Source organism: Camelina sativa, chromosome 7 (assembly GCF_030686135.1).
Source record: "Camelina sativa cultivar CO46 ecotype springtype chromosome 7, ASM3068613v1".
Lineage (NCBI taxonomy): Eukaryota > Viridiplantae > Streptophyta > Magnoliopsida > Brassicales > Brassicaceae > Camelina > Camelina sativa.
Genome location: NC_141886.1, coordinates 19707028 through 19722485, shown reverse-complemented (window position 1 = coordinate 19722485; position 15458 = coordinate 19707028). Strand labels below are relative to the sequence as shown.

Below are 15458 nucleotides of genomic sequence, written 5' to 3'. Positions count from 1 at the left end.
TTTTATTTTCCTAAAGAACGGTGGCTAAAAAAATATAATATTTTTTAAAGAAATAAGATACTATATCTATATCTTTTATTTTTAATATATTAATTTTTAAAATCTAAGCCATTAAACGGAACTGTTATATATTTTATTATTTTGATTTTTGATAAAAAATTTAACCCGTGCTGGAAAAGTTTTTTTGATAAAATTTGTAGTTATATAGATTTTATTCGATTAGATTTTTAAAATTTTAGCTGTTAATTTTTTTTGAAGTACAAATTAATTTTGATTCAAATAGACTTTTTTTTACTTTTCTACAAATTATTTTATTTTATGTGTCCCCAATTTTTATTTTAGTTAATTATAATTATTTAATTAGTTAATTAATTTTAATTAAGTTTTTTAATGGCAACTGAATATAATGTTTTACACATTTTAAGGTTACTTTCATATTTGTACTTTCCAATTAATATAGTAGGATTCGTATTAAAACATAATTACATAAAGCTTAATATGGAAAAAAAAAATTTGTAAGATGCCTAATAAATATATTAACAACTACAAATCATATGTATAACTAATGTAACTAAGAAAACTAGGTGAAACGATATTTTGCATTGGATATAGATACCCATATCATGAGTGTGATTAATTCATTTTCTGAATTCAGAGATAAGATTTTTGAATCCCAAACTTCAAGATAGATATGAAGTATATATGACATAAAATATCTGATAATTTGTCCAATCCTAACTAAATCACCTTTTCTAAATGAATATCCAGTCCACAAAATGGGGTCGTTGTGTCTCTTGATTTGTAGTATATGTGTGAGAGCTTTCTATCTTTTTCAAAATAGAGCTATTCTATCTCTATGTAATTTGGTATTGGATAAATAAACTATAAAGTTTTCAGATTTACAGCTGCTGACCAAAAACAAAAAAAAAACAAAAACAAAAATCATTTCATCTCTGGTTGAAAACATATTTAATAAGATCACCGGCTGATTGTAAATTTATTGTGTTTGGCCGGCAAGTAAGTCTTCTATTTAATGAATCAACAGTTGCTATTTTGAGAACCAGAGGTCCAGAGTCTTCAGATCTTTGGTTAATTAAGGGTTGGAGGTGTCATTTATAATGGATCCAACACACGATGACATTGACAGCTACCAAGGTTATCAATTTACAAGAGCAAAAGAACATAATGCGCGTGGGGTTGCTTTGATTCCTTTGTAATCTTGTTACTTCTTAGAAATATTGATATGGCATACCCTTAATTAAGAGAGAGAGACTTTTTTGTAGATTCCACTTTAAATCTCAAGTTCTTTTATAAAAATTAAAAATAGAATAATAATATTCAATGCATGATGAGAGCAAGTATGGGATAGTCTTCTTGTTACTTATTTCTATTTCTTTTCATCTATAACTGGAACTATGTATATACATATTTTTGCCTACCTACAAGTATATATGCATGTATGTGATGCGAGTATATATAAGTTAAGTCCTACTCATTTGCACAACATCTCTCTCTGTGCTAAGGCATCTCTTTCTCCCTCTCATTCACAGACTCTCTCTCTCTCTCTCTCTCTTTCTATATCCCTCTATCTCTGTCTCTAGAGTTATTTTAATCATGAAAGAAACCAAGAAGAAGACGCCATGCAGCAAAAAGCTTGGAGGATACTTGAAAGAGCAGAAGGGAAGGCTTTACATCATCAGAAGATGTGTGGTCATGCTCATTTGCTGGCATGACTAACTTGCAACTTATATGCGTTATATTTTCATGCATATGTATATGTGCACATGCATATAGACAATATCAATGTTTGTAGTACAACAGTATGATTGAAGAAAGGGATCGGATCTTTGTGGTTGTGGCGATTTGTGATGTGAGCGGAGTTCGCAAGCTGGAGATATATTTCCTGGGTTGTTACTCGATTATCAGTTAGGATAATAACTTTTGAGTTAGTATGAAAAGTTACAAGTAGAATCTTCTTTAATATTGTTAGTGTATGATATATCAAGAGTAAGGAGAGACAAATTATAATCAAAGTTTGTAAATGCTTACAGAGAGTAGTTGTGAGAGGGATTTCCTCGTCTCTAACTCAAGTCTTTCATGTTGTTGTGGCATTTAACAATAATATGTTATAAAGATTAATTACAAGTATAAATTATAAAAACAAAAATTAATAATTTGATGTGTAGTTTCATCCTAAAATGATTTAAAACATTTAAAAAAAAGAAATAAAGTGTTTATGGCAAGTATCAATGTACCCCGGTTCTAAATGATAGTATTCAATAACCATTTTGATATTTAAAATACATACGTTTTTTCTTGGGTGCAAATTTAAAATATATACGTAAAATTACCAAATTTTGAATAGAATTTAATTTGGCATTTACGAATATGAAAGAAATCCCATATCAATCAGATCAAACTTTTTCATATCTTGCTCCTATTTTTGAACCTTCAAGCACATGTGTTTGTTTGGACCCAGTGACTTCAATTCTATAGCAAAATTATTAAAGGACACTGTTTTCATTTGCGTATTCATAGTTTTCCCCCTACGTAAAAATGACCATAGATCATTGACAGAATTAGAAAAAGGCATTTCATGAAAATAACAAGTCTTGATTTGTATAGGAAGTAAAAAAAGAGAAATGAGTCACTAGTCATTACTGTTTTGCATTGTGTCTTATTACCGAGTTTGGGTGATATGTAATGAAATAATGCATTACTATCATATTCAGAAGAACTGACAAGATATTCAAGCCTTACCAATGAGAACGTGCCAAAGGATACTCTTAGTGATGACAGCTTTTATGTCTGCCCACGGGCAAAGGCCAATGTCCTGAGGCTGAGACCCACATACCATCAGATCGGATCGCCACATCATCTCTTGTTTTGTGTTTTCGATAGGACCCATCACCTTGCGATAAATTAGACATTTTAGTCACCCTTGGTCATTAGTCTTGGACCCAAAAGGACGATTAGGCCGGTGGTTTAACTTTTAGTACAACTAGATTCTGCACTTGTAATTTTATACAATTAGATATTCTTTTAGTTCTAATTCTAGGCTGTTGAAAGCAAAAAAAGTTTATAAAGAAATTTCTACACAACACTTCTTAAAGTTTGATTTCCAATTTTTAAAAAGAAATTTCTACACAACACTTCTTAAAGTTTGATTTCTCTCAATTTTTGTTTTCTTATGAAATGGATCTTACTTTGTAATAATATTCCGGTTGTGTTGTGTGTGCACATATTCATACACAAAATTTTCTAAATTTTTTTTAATCAATAAAAAGAGAACATTCGGATTCAAAAGATAGACTGAGTACAAACTTATTTATAGGTAAACTTGATCTTGACTTCTTGAGTTTAGCTTCTTTTTTTTTTTTTCCAACAACACATACGTTTGTCATTCATGTTTCCAAAAGGGTTGGAACCCATTTTACAACCATTGGTGCCTCCTACTCCTATAGTGAGATACACCTAATCACAGAAAAGAAAATACATCAAAGAAGCTAATTAGCTTACTTATTTGTTCTTGATCCAATTACCATTTGTTTTTCTATAAAGTTATATAATATGAAGGTTTGATGACTATCGTTGGGTATATGATATTGGCGCCTTTGGTTTTGATAGATGCTATTGTTCATGCACATTAAGTTTTGTTGTTGCTGCACATTTACATTAAGATGAATTTACTTCTTCAAGAAAGACTTGGGCTGCAAGTGTATACGAATGACATACTAGCTAGTTTTGAAGGTCAGATTTCGAATCAACTTTTGTAATGAATATATTTTACATAAAATGTATTTTTGAATGCAAAACTGAACAAAAATTACAATCTCTAATCATGATAATACTAGTTTATCTTCTTAAACTGATTAAAAACTATAACATATTCCTTATTTCCAACTAGACATGAACGAAATTTCCTATAATATCATGCTAATACTAGTTTCTATGTAATCTTAGTTCTAATTCTATGTTGTTGAAGAAATATGTTTTATGAATATATTTTTTTATCAAATAAAAGTTAAATATCTTGTTGTATCAAACACTTCTAAAAGAAAAAAAAATGTGAAAGCAGACCAATGAATATGAGAAGAGATGTTCAAAGCTGAAGTTAACCCTGTTCGAAGCAAAGTCGCAACTATAGTGCCAGGCAACAAAAAAATAAAGCCAGATGCTGAAAATGAAAACGATATCTCACACAACCTTTTTATGAAGCAGCGATATCTCCATACTCTTTTGAGTTGCAAATGTAAACGTTATACTCCATTTTAGTGAAAGACAACAGTACTATTAACAAATTGTATATGGCCACGGGATTAACTCGTCCTATATGTCTTTCGGCAACTATAGTGTATATTCTTAACGGACTGATACTACCTACTATTTCGTCATCGCTTGAGCATTTTGTATATATATGATCAAGTACTAAAGGGTATGCAGATACGAATAATATATATATTTTAATTTCTATTATATAAATGGGCCTCCCAAATAAAAACTAGACAAAAGCCTTAAACTATCACACATAATCTAATCGTCATCGTTGAAAATCGATGAAATCTAAGCAGTAATCCCAACGAATGTTAGACCCATGGCTTTGGGCAGAGACGTTGGATTGGAATCCTCGTCAAAAGCATTTGGTTTCCAAGTTCACTCACTTTCCGACATTTCACCAGAACCGTTACAAATCTCCCATAATGCTTAGAACTCTGACAATCCGGCTCTACAATGTCATATCTCATGCCGAGCAATCTACCACACTTAGATAAACATTTTATATATTGAATTACTATCAGAAAAAATCTATAAGAGTACAAAAATATTGAATATTGAATTAGGCACGGATAATTAAGATTTTTAACTTTTTTTTTTGTCAACAATAGATTAGCTCAGATGAGCCAATGCGAAGGGAAATTGTTTACATACAAAACATTATGCGGAGATGTGCGCGCACTGCGTTCCAGAAGATCCGCTTTTACATTTGCATTTCTAGGAATAAAATATAAAGAAAAAGAAGAGAACGCCTCCCTATCCATCTTGATATCATCAACATACGTCGAGAACGCCGGCCAGTCGTGTGGCGAAGACACCATCTTCACCAAATCAGCGAAGTCTGAGCAGAACGCCACATCACGGTAATCATGTCCGATCATGCAACGCATCGCCCAAATGAAAGCTTCGACTTCAGCGTGTAAGGGGGTAAAACTTCGTCGAAAGTTAGTAGCTCCCATACTTGGCGTCGGATCCTGAGACTGGGTACAAAACCATCCGGCTCCTGCGAAAAGATCTCCTGACTTCCAAGATCCATCAATGAAACAACGATAGCCTGAAAAGAACATGGGAAGGTAAGTGTTTGGCCCCCGTAAACGAGAGTCATCAACTGTTGGCTGGACAGTTGAAACCACAGCTTCACCCTCCTCCTGAGCCTGCTGCCATGACAAAGCCTCACCTTCAGCTACCCGAACGACCTCCTCTGGCCGCTCTGTGATATTTTCAAAAACCTTTGCATTACGCGCTTTCCATAAATACCACAAAATCCACGGGAAAGCTGACACATGGGATCCCGGGCTTTTGGGATCCAAGAAATGATCCATATTAGCATAAACAGACTCCACCAGAAAACAATGTGATCCTACCGGTACCTGAGATAAAGCCCACACCTGACGCGCTGGTGGACAGTGAAACAGAACATGATTATCTGTTTCCTCCTCCGCACCACAACGTGAATAGCCCAAATCACACGCGATACCACGCCGCCGCAAGTTTCGTGATACCGGAATAGACCCAGACAATGCTTGCCACATAAAGTGGTGGAGTTTTGGTGGGCAACGAACCTTCCAAACACTAGCTAGGAGAGAGGTTATCTCTGGCCCGTCACCAAGCGCCTTAAAAGGCCCGGAGATTGTCATACGTGCCGCATGATAACCAGATTTAACCGTATACCTCCCATTCTTCGTAAAATGTCAACCAAGAGAATCCTCCTTTGGACAACTACCTAAAGGTAAAGCTCCTATCAACGCAACATCAACTGGATCAAAGTGCTCAGAAAGGACATCCATCCGCCACGAATTTGTCTGACAATCAATTAAGTGTGAAATTTTAAGAGAAGGATCCTTAAACGGGCCCTTACTGAGAGCTGGTCTCTGGGATTGAGATGGTATCCAGGGGTCAGTCCATATAGAAATGGACTCTCCTGATCCAACCCTTTTAATAAGTCCTTTATGTACCAGAGAGCGAGCTGAAACAATACTCCTCCACCCGTAAGAAGGAGAGTAAGAACGAATCGGTTCCATGGGATCCGAATTCCTATAATACCTACCTTTAAAAACCCTGGCAAACAAAGAATCAGGATAATCAATTAGCCTCCATAGTTGTTTTGTCAACAAAGCCGAATTAAAATCATCAATATTCCGAAATCCTAATCCGCCCAGTTGTTTGCTACAACATAGTTTCTCCCAAGCTAACTAATGCATACCACCAGTCCTACCATCCGTACTCCACCAAAAATTCGCCACAGCACTGGTGAGTTTGGATGTAATTGTCTTTGGTAGCCGAAAACAAGACATCACAAACGTCGGGACCGCATTGGCGATAGATTTGATCATCACCTCCTTTCCCCCTTTAGAAAGCAGTTTCGCCGACCAACCAGTCGTACGTCCCTGCAGTCTTTCCCGGACAAACGAAAAGACCTTCGTTTTAGACCCTCTTAAACTCTCAGGAAACCCTAGGTAGGAGCCCATGCCACCCAGATTTGTTATGCCAAGAATCCCTTAGATCTCCGTTTTTGTATCTTCTGCAACCTTATGACCAAACTGAATAGAAGATTTTGCAAAATTTATTTGCTGACCCAAGGCAGCCTCATATTTCCGTAAAATACTCAAAATGACTCACATTGTTCTTTGGCGACCTTACAAAAGAATAGACTATCATCCGCAAATAAAAGATGTGTGATTGGCGGGCATTGATTCGCCACCTTGATCCATGTAATTAATTTATTCTCCCCCGCTTTCCAAATATTGGCAATTAAAACTTCTGTGCATAATATAAACAGATAAGGAGATAGAGGATCCCCCTGTCGTAAACCCCTTTCCGGAATAATCAAACCATTAGGTTAACCATTCAGAAGAACTTTGTACTCAACCGAGCTAACACAAAACATAATCCATCCAATCCATCTTGCATCAAAACCCATTTTGTAGAGTAACTTTTCAATAAACCCCCACTCCACCCGGTCATATGCCTTGCTCATATTTGTTTTTATTGCCATAAATTTCCCTTTACATGACGGATTAGTCCGTAAACCGTGGAACATTTCCTGAGCAATAAGAATGTTATCTGAAATGAGACGGCCATAAACAAAAGCCGATTGAGTTTCCGAAATAAGCCCTGGTAAAATCTTCTTAAGCCGTTGACACATGATCTTAGAAATAATTTTATACCCCACATTACACAAACTAATTGGGCGCAGCTCCGTCATTCGGGTTGGCTTTGCCACCTTCGAAATGAGAGAAATGTGCGTTGTATTTAAACCTCTATCAAACACTCCCTCCTCGAAAAAACCATTAACCAGCGAGACGAGGTCTCAATTAAGGTTTCTAACTATTTAATAAATACCTAAACTATTTTTAGATCTAAGTAAATATTGGTGCGGGATTTTGAATTAGGCACTGATAATTAAGGTTTCTAATAACTATATAATAAATACCTAAACTATTTTTAGATCTGAGTAAATGTTGGTACGGGATTCAGCACCCTCAACATACCGACCTAAACCGAAGGTAAACTGATTAATTTCAAGGATCAATTAAACGAAAAGATCCCCTTTTGGGCCGGCTAAATAATCTGTGAGTAGAAGCCCATAGAAGTCAGTCGGCCGACCTCGGAGACCGCCCCAAGCCTGACCTGATCATCGAAAAAAGAAACGTATCATATCTTTGATTCGAGATTTAAAGAAAGTATAGTTATCTTGTAACCTAAGTAATTCATATAAATAGAGGGTCATCCTCCTCTTTGTAAGGCATCCATGAATTAATAATAAAACCCTAATTCAACATTGTTCTTGAGAGAAAAACCTAATTTCTTCAAAAATCCTTAATTCTTTCTTAGTAATTCGAGATTTGATTCAATTTTAAGTAAATTTGTTTTCCCCAATAACAAATTGATTGTGTAAAACCCAGTTTCTATAGTAAAGAATGTATGGATTCTAATTTGAATCATACATTGAGATTTATCAATTTTTAGGATCTTACACGGTTAGTTTTCGTCATTGTATGAAAATTAGTAATATATGTTTTCAGGTCAGCAGATTCGAATAATCAAAATTAAATAGTCATCATATCCCATACATAAGTTATTACTAATTAGAGACAGATCTAAAATGGGTGTGACTCTTCCACATAATGTCCAATGTCCATCATTGTGGAATCAGATCACAAAATATTTGTTAATGGGTCATTAAAAGTGATGAAAAAATTACTACTCAAATCGTTTCAGCAGCCCATCATTATATCCAAACAACCCATCTTCTACTGTTTCATTTCCCCCTTTCCCTTTTAAACCATTTTTTAAATTGATTACAGAAACAATTTAATAATTTTACTGAAAATATTTTAAAATATTTAGAAGATAGAAACTCGAGATAGTATTAAAAAAATTATATTTTAATATTTTATTACTGATTATACTTTGATCATATATGTATATATATATATATATATACACTGTAGTTACTTATTGAGCAATGGAGTTTACTAATTAAATATATGGTTTTTTTTGTCAACTGATATTATTTGGGTGAATTATACTCACATTTATTTTGTCATTCAAGTTTTTCACTTACAGCCACTTTCCTTTATTCCTATATTTTTACAAGTTTTTTTATAAATATAGATACACATTTTGGATAATTTTGCCTCTCTCCTCTTTCTTTCCTTTTCTCTCTTTTTCTCTTTTTTTTGTTAACACTTTAAATGGTTATCATAAAACAAATTATCTATTTATTTATATACAATATGTTATGATTATATATTTTTTACATTTTAAGATACATGTTGCTATATTTTTGATGAATTTTTAGATTATACAGTATCCATTTATCGTTGAACATTTGTTCAATGATAAGTGGATAATCAATTGCAGTATTGTTAATAGATAGTTACTTGTGTTTATTCATATAAAATATACATACATAAATTTGGTTAGATCTTTATCAAATAAGTACAAAACCCTTTAATTCTAAATCCTAAATCCTAGAACATAAACCCTTGAACCCAAAACAAAAACTATTCACTTTTAAGAAAATAAACAAAGTTTAGTGGATAGAAAAACTATGGATAGGTCTCCATGGATTTACAAAGCATATCTAGACATCAAGATTCATAAATTTCATCCAAGCCCATCCAAAACGTGCAGATACTTAAACAAAAGTTCTCTGTGAACTTGATCCACTTGAAAAGAAACCTATTATATCTCAAAGGACAAACATCAATCATTTATTTAGAGTCAAACGAGTTTTAAAGCTGAAGAATAACAGTTGAATGGTGGTTATGGATGTGATCATGTGAATATTTTTTGTGGATACCAATGTAGACAGACCAAAGAATCATCATACAACATCCACACAATTAAATCCATAGATACCATGAGCTCGTTGTTTCATGTTTTGTGTTGGTCCAGAAACATATACACACAAAGTGATTAATAAACAAAATAAAAAACAACAACATTGATTTATTTAGAACATTGAATATCAATCATGTGGATTAGTAGTTATGGATACTTATCTTATAATATCTTGCTCATTCTCTACATGAGGAGAAATTTGTCCAAGATAAATTAGCCACTTAGATGTCTTTTAGCCAAATGTTTTTGTACTATTTTACAGCTAGCAATAGGGATATTAGAACTTAGAAGTGTCACTAGAAGTATACTACACAATAAACATGGTCATTATTAATCTCAAACTCTGACCACCAAACTCTGACCATGTGGACAAGCAATCCAGATGAAATTTATTGACAAGTTTGTTGCATGTTCAAACATCACCATAGTTTAGGGTTTAGACTTTAGAGGGTATATAGATTCAGTGTCTATGTTTTGAGTTCAGGTTGTATTGTCTAAGGTTCAAGGTGTAGGAAGGTGTAGAATTTAGGGGTTAAGGTTAAAAAATTTAGGGTTTAGGTATGTGGATGATGTGTCTATATTTTTAATTCATGGTTTAGGATTTAGGGTTCAAGGTATATGGTTTACGGTTTAGGATTTAAGATTTAAGGTATAGGGTTTAGGTTTTCGGGCTTATATGGATTTAGTGTCTATGTGTTGTTATGGTTACGAGCTAGGGATATATCTAACCAAATTTTAGTGGTGGAGAAGTTGGATGGGCTTTAAAGTAAACCTTAAACATGGTGATGTTTTAGGGTTTAGAGTTAAGGATTTATGACTTATGTGGATTTAGGGTTTAGGATACAACGACAACATCAAATCCATATATTCATGGTTATGTGGATACCAATAAAATTTGGGGGTTCTAGAGATTTAGGGTTTAGGATACAACGACAATATCATATATATGTGGTCATGTGGATACCAATAGAATTTTTGGGTTATAGAGATTTATGGTTTAGGATACAACTATAGTATTAAATTCATATATTTGTGGTCATGTAGATACCCATAGAATTTATGGATTCTAGAGATTTAGGGTTTATGATACAACAACAACATCAAATACATATATTCACGGTCATGTGAATACCAATAGAACTTGTGGGTACTAGTAACACATGACCATAAATGTGGGTATTAGTAACACATCAAAGTTTGTTATCAAATCCATAACACATGACCATAATTATGGTACCAGCAACACAACAATTTCATATATTCATAGTCATGTGGATACCAACCGAATTTTCGGGTTCTAGAGATTTAGGGTTTATGATACAACGACAACATCAAATCCATATATTCATGTTCATATGGATACCAATAGAATTTTGGGGTACTGATAACAAATCAAAGTTTCTTAAAACTTATCCAAATAGATAACTATTTATGAATGCAATATTTTGTTAATCTATTATGCATCTAATCTAAGCTTAAAGTATGTAGACAAACAATATATTTCATACTGAAATTTTAGTTAAATAAATTCATTAATTTCTAAATTATTTAATTAATTTAGTTTGAACTTAGAAATTGTTGATTTGACTATGAACACCAATTCAATTGTATTTGATTTAGATTAGATTTATAAATTTTTCTTTTTGTGGAAAGAAAAAATATTGAAAGATGCAGAAAATATTTATTTACAAGTTACTTAACTTTTTTTTTGTCAACAACTAAAGTTACTAAACTTAAAATTTAGTAATGAAAATGAAAAACAAATGTTAAAAAAAAAATATTAAAAAAGAAAGACAAAATAGAGAGAGAAATGAGAAGGAAAACAAAAAAGTAGAAAGAGAAGGTTAGTTTACTTAGAGGGTGCAAGTTGTAATTTGACATAAAAAAGGTATAGAGATAGTAGAAAGTGTGTGTAAGTGTGAATACTTTAGGAGAAAGTGGGTGTAAGTGCAAAATTCCCATATTATTTTGGTTCCAACCAAGGTAGAATACAAAGTGGAATAATACGCCCAAAAGAGGGGAGGCTTAAGCCGACGTACTACAAAAATGCCCTTGGAGTCAAAGGCCGGAAGAAAACAAGATTTCCCCGGAAACTAACAAAGAAATTAAAGAAAGCCATACATACCAGAGCAATTGATAACAAAAACGAAAGGGGACAACAACCTTAATCTAAGAACAAAAGCAACCGGCCATAAGACCTTAACAGAAACAATAGAACCAAGGGAGCAAAGAACCTCTTCTTCTAACGCACAAACAGATGAGATTTATCCAGGATGCCCACGGCCAACTCAAGAATAACATCAACCACCTCCTAAACACGATGAGAGCCGATTTCTCGAAACCAAGAACCAGGGACTTCATAACACGGCAAGCAAGACCACTCACTTCCGAAAGCGACGACGACGTTGATACGTCAAAGAACGTCAAACTAGAAGTCTTCAAAACGCGAGGAGCGAGGCCTAACTTCTCGCAGAACACCAATCACAAAGACGAGATCGACGAAAAAGAAGAAGACTATCACCCAATATAAACAACAAGAAGAAGAAGGAACTCGGCAAACTTAAGGTTCTACCATCACATTCAAACAAAACGAAACCTCTGCTTAGAAAGGAGCCGAAACAACCCAATCGAAAACTACTAAAACTGCTCAATACTACTAAGGACCACCATAAAGCTACCATTAACAACAACCAACTAAAGCGATTCCATCTATCCCTAGAAAAACGTCGAAGAAGAATATATGCTTATACAGAGAGTTTTGTATCCGCAGTTTTGTTTTTATTACACTATTTTTCAAAGTAATAATATGTAACTAATATATCAGGTTATAAAATACATACATAAGAATAAAATGAAACATGCATTGTCTTTGTTTATGTTTTAATTTACTTATGTTTTACTTTGTTTTTTTTTTTTTTGGGTCAAATTAGATGTTACTTAGATGAAATTTTTTGTAGATGCAATGAGATGTCATCTTCATATTAACCTATATATGCAATCCCACTACTTTGGATATTTGTAACAGCAAACAAACGCCAAACATTTGCAGTCCCTCAAGCAACGCTCTTGGCAATCCTTGAGTCTCATTTCTTTAATGGCAACCGCTGAACTAGTTTCAGCTAACTTGACCAAGGTCTGTTTTAAGAAAACTCATCACCGCCACAACTTAGATTGGTGTTCCTCACACACCTGTCCCAACCATCTTTCATATGTCATCTTTTCAAATCTCTTGACTCGAACCTGTGACGCAATTGCAGATTGGCGAGGTGAGTGGATCACAATATCCATACCTCCCACATTCATTGTACTCAGCACATTTCTCCTTTGGCATGTACCAGAACATGTGCAAATCCTGAGCCGTTTGGTTCCACTTGAACTGTTGCAACAATCCCTTGTAGCTCAAAGTCAATCTTGAGGAGATAGTGATGTTTCTGTTAAAGTATCACACTATCTTCAATGTACTCTGGTTGCGTTTCCGCTATACCAATTCCATTCCACACAAAGTTAAGATAGACTGGTGTATCTCGATAACATAGAATAAATTCCGAGAAGTCTCGAAATTTTTTTCAAATAAAGAAAGAAAGCGCCGCTTAAGAGATCATCTGACTCTCTCCATAATCTCAAATACTTTTTTCTTCCTAATTCATCCTTGTAATAATAAGGTATATGTTTGTTATTAATATTATATTTACTTAATTGATAAGTTCATTTTTTTTTCCTCAAAAGAAAATTGTATTACTTAACATGAATCATTACAAAGGGGTTCAATGAGCCAAGCAGGTTTCGTTACAGACTCAACATAATAATCAGTATTTTCACAACCATATTTAGCAAGAGTGTGAGCAACTACATTACATGATCTTCTTGTAAAGATACAAGCAAAGTTATGAAATTTTGATCGCCATAACCCAAAAGGGCATGATCCGCATTGTTTCCTCATTGATATTAGGGTACCATCTATGAGTGGACAACATCCAATCGTTGAAACACCAAGGGCCTCGTCGTAACACCAAGTTCATTGATTCTTCTCTTTGGAAGCGAAATTGCACCCATCCTCCATCCATGAGGCGACCAACACATTCTTCAGCAAGGCCCCACACTCGAGGCATTTGGCGGATTAAAGCACGGAGATTCTGTTTTCTTGGATTCACCGGCGTGACTACAATAGTGAAACGCTCGGGATGTGAATTCCGGAGGAAGTACCACTGGGACGTCATTAATTCCCAGATCCAGGTCTTGAATTGATTTTCGAAGAAAATCACTCATTGTTGAAAGTTTCAGGGTGATAGGAAGCGAAATAAAATGGGAAAGTGAGAAATCGAGAGGGAAGATAGTTGATTTATAGTAGTTCCATGGCGGTTTCGGTTGACAGTTACTCCTCTGAAATCGGAGAGACAGAAAACTGTCAATTAGAAATGACAGAGAATAACCGTCAACAAAGATCTTTAACACATAAGGGGAGAAAATTGTTGTCAGAAGGGAACTCCAGATCAGTACGGTGATCGGAGAATCGAAACGGAACGGTATAATCGGAATAACCAGTCGCGAAAAAAATTGCCCCGAGAGAAACGACATATTCAACAATAATACTTTAATTGATGAGTTCATAAACGATATTAGGATGTAATTAAAGGAAGCCATCTTTATTTTATCTATAAATTGTTACAATTTAGTGACAAAATTTAAGTTTAATAGTTATTGTAGCTAATTAGTTACTAAGTGTAGCTATATAGTAACAAATAGTAACATACATAATTTGTAGAAAAATGTTACATATTTAGTAACATAAAATTTTGTAACTCTATGACACACAACTTTAAATGTAGCAAATTCGTAACATTTTCCTCACCCTTACACACCTCTCTTGTCCAGTCTGGTCTTTGGAGAAGTTGTAGTGAACGATGCAATGTTTGTTGTGCTCTTCAACGTAATACAGAGATTTGATCTCACAAACATCAATTCAACCATAGCTTTGGAGTTTGCTGGAAACTTCTTTTATCTCTCCATCTTAAGCACATCACTTGGTGTTGCAGTATGCTTCTTTCGCTCTTCTCCTCAAACTTCAGCACTAGAATTTGGAGTTAACCAGAAAAGTTCTAACTCATTTTCTTTCTCAGGCTGGATTGCTCAGTGCTTTCATTATGAAGAATCTCTATATTGGAAGGTATATATTGTGTGTTTATGGCTCGTTATATACATGACTTTCTTTTTTGGTTAGTTCTTGATAGTTCTATGCTTTGTTAGTTACGTTCTTTCTTTAATACTTTACTTTCTTTTTTGGTTAAATTAGGCACTCTACTGATCGTGAAGTTGTACATATTTATGCTATAGTATGCATCTGCATAAATGTTCATGGTAACTCATCGGTTACATAAAGACAAAGTGCATTCCATTTGTATCTCCATATTTAAGCCTTGTCTTTACTAATTATATGATTTCATTGCAGGCCTGGATATATACTTTTGGTTATCATTCATCCCTGCCATTGTAAGTAAACAAAAGCAAGAATAAGTAAAAAGCTTGAAATTCATAAGACACTAATACTAAGAGAATGTGTTTGTATTTGTTTGTTGTTTAAGCTTGTCATCTTGGTTGGAACCAAACTAGAGCACGTTGTCTGGAAACTTGCTCTCGAGGTTAAGGAGCAGCAGACATGCACAACTAATGGGGTTCAAGTCAAACCACGTGACATACTCTTCTGGTTTGGGAAACTATCTTTTTTGAATGTATTTATAACTCTCTGTTTGAGAGTTTAAAACTCTATCTTGTTTGAGTGTATGATATTAAACTAAGTTTAACATTAATTGTAATTGTGTATGTTTTGCAATTTAATT

The 15458-nt window shown here is 34.0% G+C and overlaps 3 protein-coding genes across 3 annotated transcripts; 2 read left to right on the top strand and 1 right to left on the bottom strand.

The window, feature by feature from the left end:
* Positions 1-564: 564 nt before the first annotated feature.
* On the top strand, positions 565-2167 carry LOC147941478 (small polypeptide DEVIL 3). Its single transcript, XM_087456383.1, has one exon. The coding sequence runs from the start codon at positions 1615-1617 to the stop codon at positions 1735-1737; it is 123 nt and encodes a 40-aa protein (XP_087312509.1). The 5' UTR covers positions 565-1614; the 3' UTR covers positions 1738-2167.
* A 2419-nt stretch (positions 2168-4586) lies between these two features.
* On the bottom strand, positions 4587-5912 carry LOC147941477 (uncharacterized). The gene is made up of 2 exons (XM_087458529.1): positions 5059-5912; positions 4587-4755 (listed from the first exon to the last, which is right to left on the bottom strand). The coding sequence occupies exons 1-2, from the start codon at positions 5910-5912 to the stop codon at positions 4587-4589; spliced, it is 1023 nt and encodes a 340-aa protein (XP_087314655.1).
* Positions 5913-14483: 8571 nt separating this feature from the next.
* LOC104701327 (MLO-like protein) lies at positions 14484-15458 on the top strand. The gene is made up of 5 exons (XM_087456474.1): positions 14484-14656; positions 14742-14788; positions 14915-14979; positions 15071-15111; positions 15204-15458. Exons 1-5 carry the CDS (start codon positions 14531-14533, stop codon positions 15378-15380), a joined length of 456 nt encoding a protein of 151 aa, XP_087312600.1. The 5' UTR covers positions 14484-14530; the 3' UTR covers positions 15381-15458.

Coding starts and splice junctions, on each gene's coding strand:
- LOC147941478 (XM_087456383.1), top strand. CDS start 1,615: ATGAAAGAAACCAAGAAGAAGACGCCATGCAGCAAAAAGCTTGGAGGA.
- LOC147941477 (XM_087458529.1), bottom strand. CDS start 5,912: ATGACAATCTCCGGGCCTTTTAAGGCGCTTGGTGACGGGCCAGAGATA. Junction 4,756..5,058: donor GACTGGCCGGCGTTCTCGAC/GTATGTTGATGA, acceptor TAAGTGTGGTAG/ATTGCTCGGCATGAGATATG.
- LOC104701327 (XM_087456474.1), top strand. CDS start 14,531: ATGTTTGTTGTGCTCTTCAACGTAATACAGAGATTTGATCTCACAAAC. Junction 14,657..14,741: donor GCACATCACTTGGTGTTGCA/GTATGCTTCTTT, acceptor TTTCTTTCTCAG/GCTGGATTGCTCAGTGCTTT. Junction 15,112..15,203: donor TATCATTCATCCCTGCCATT/GTAAGTAAACAA, acceptor TTGTTGTTTAAG/CTTGTCATCTTGGTTGGAAC.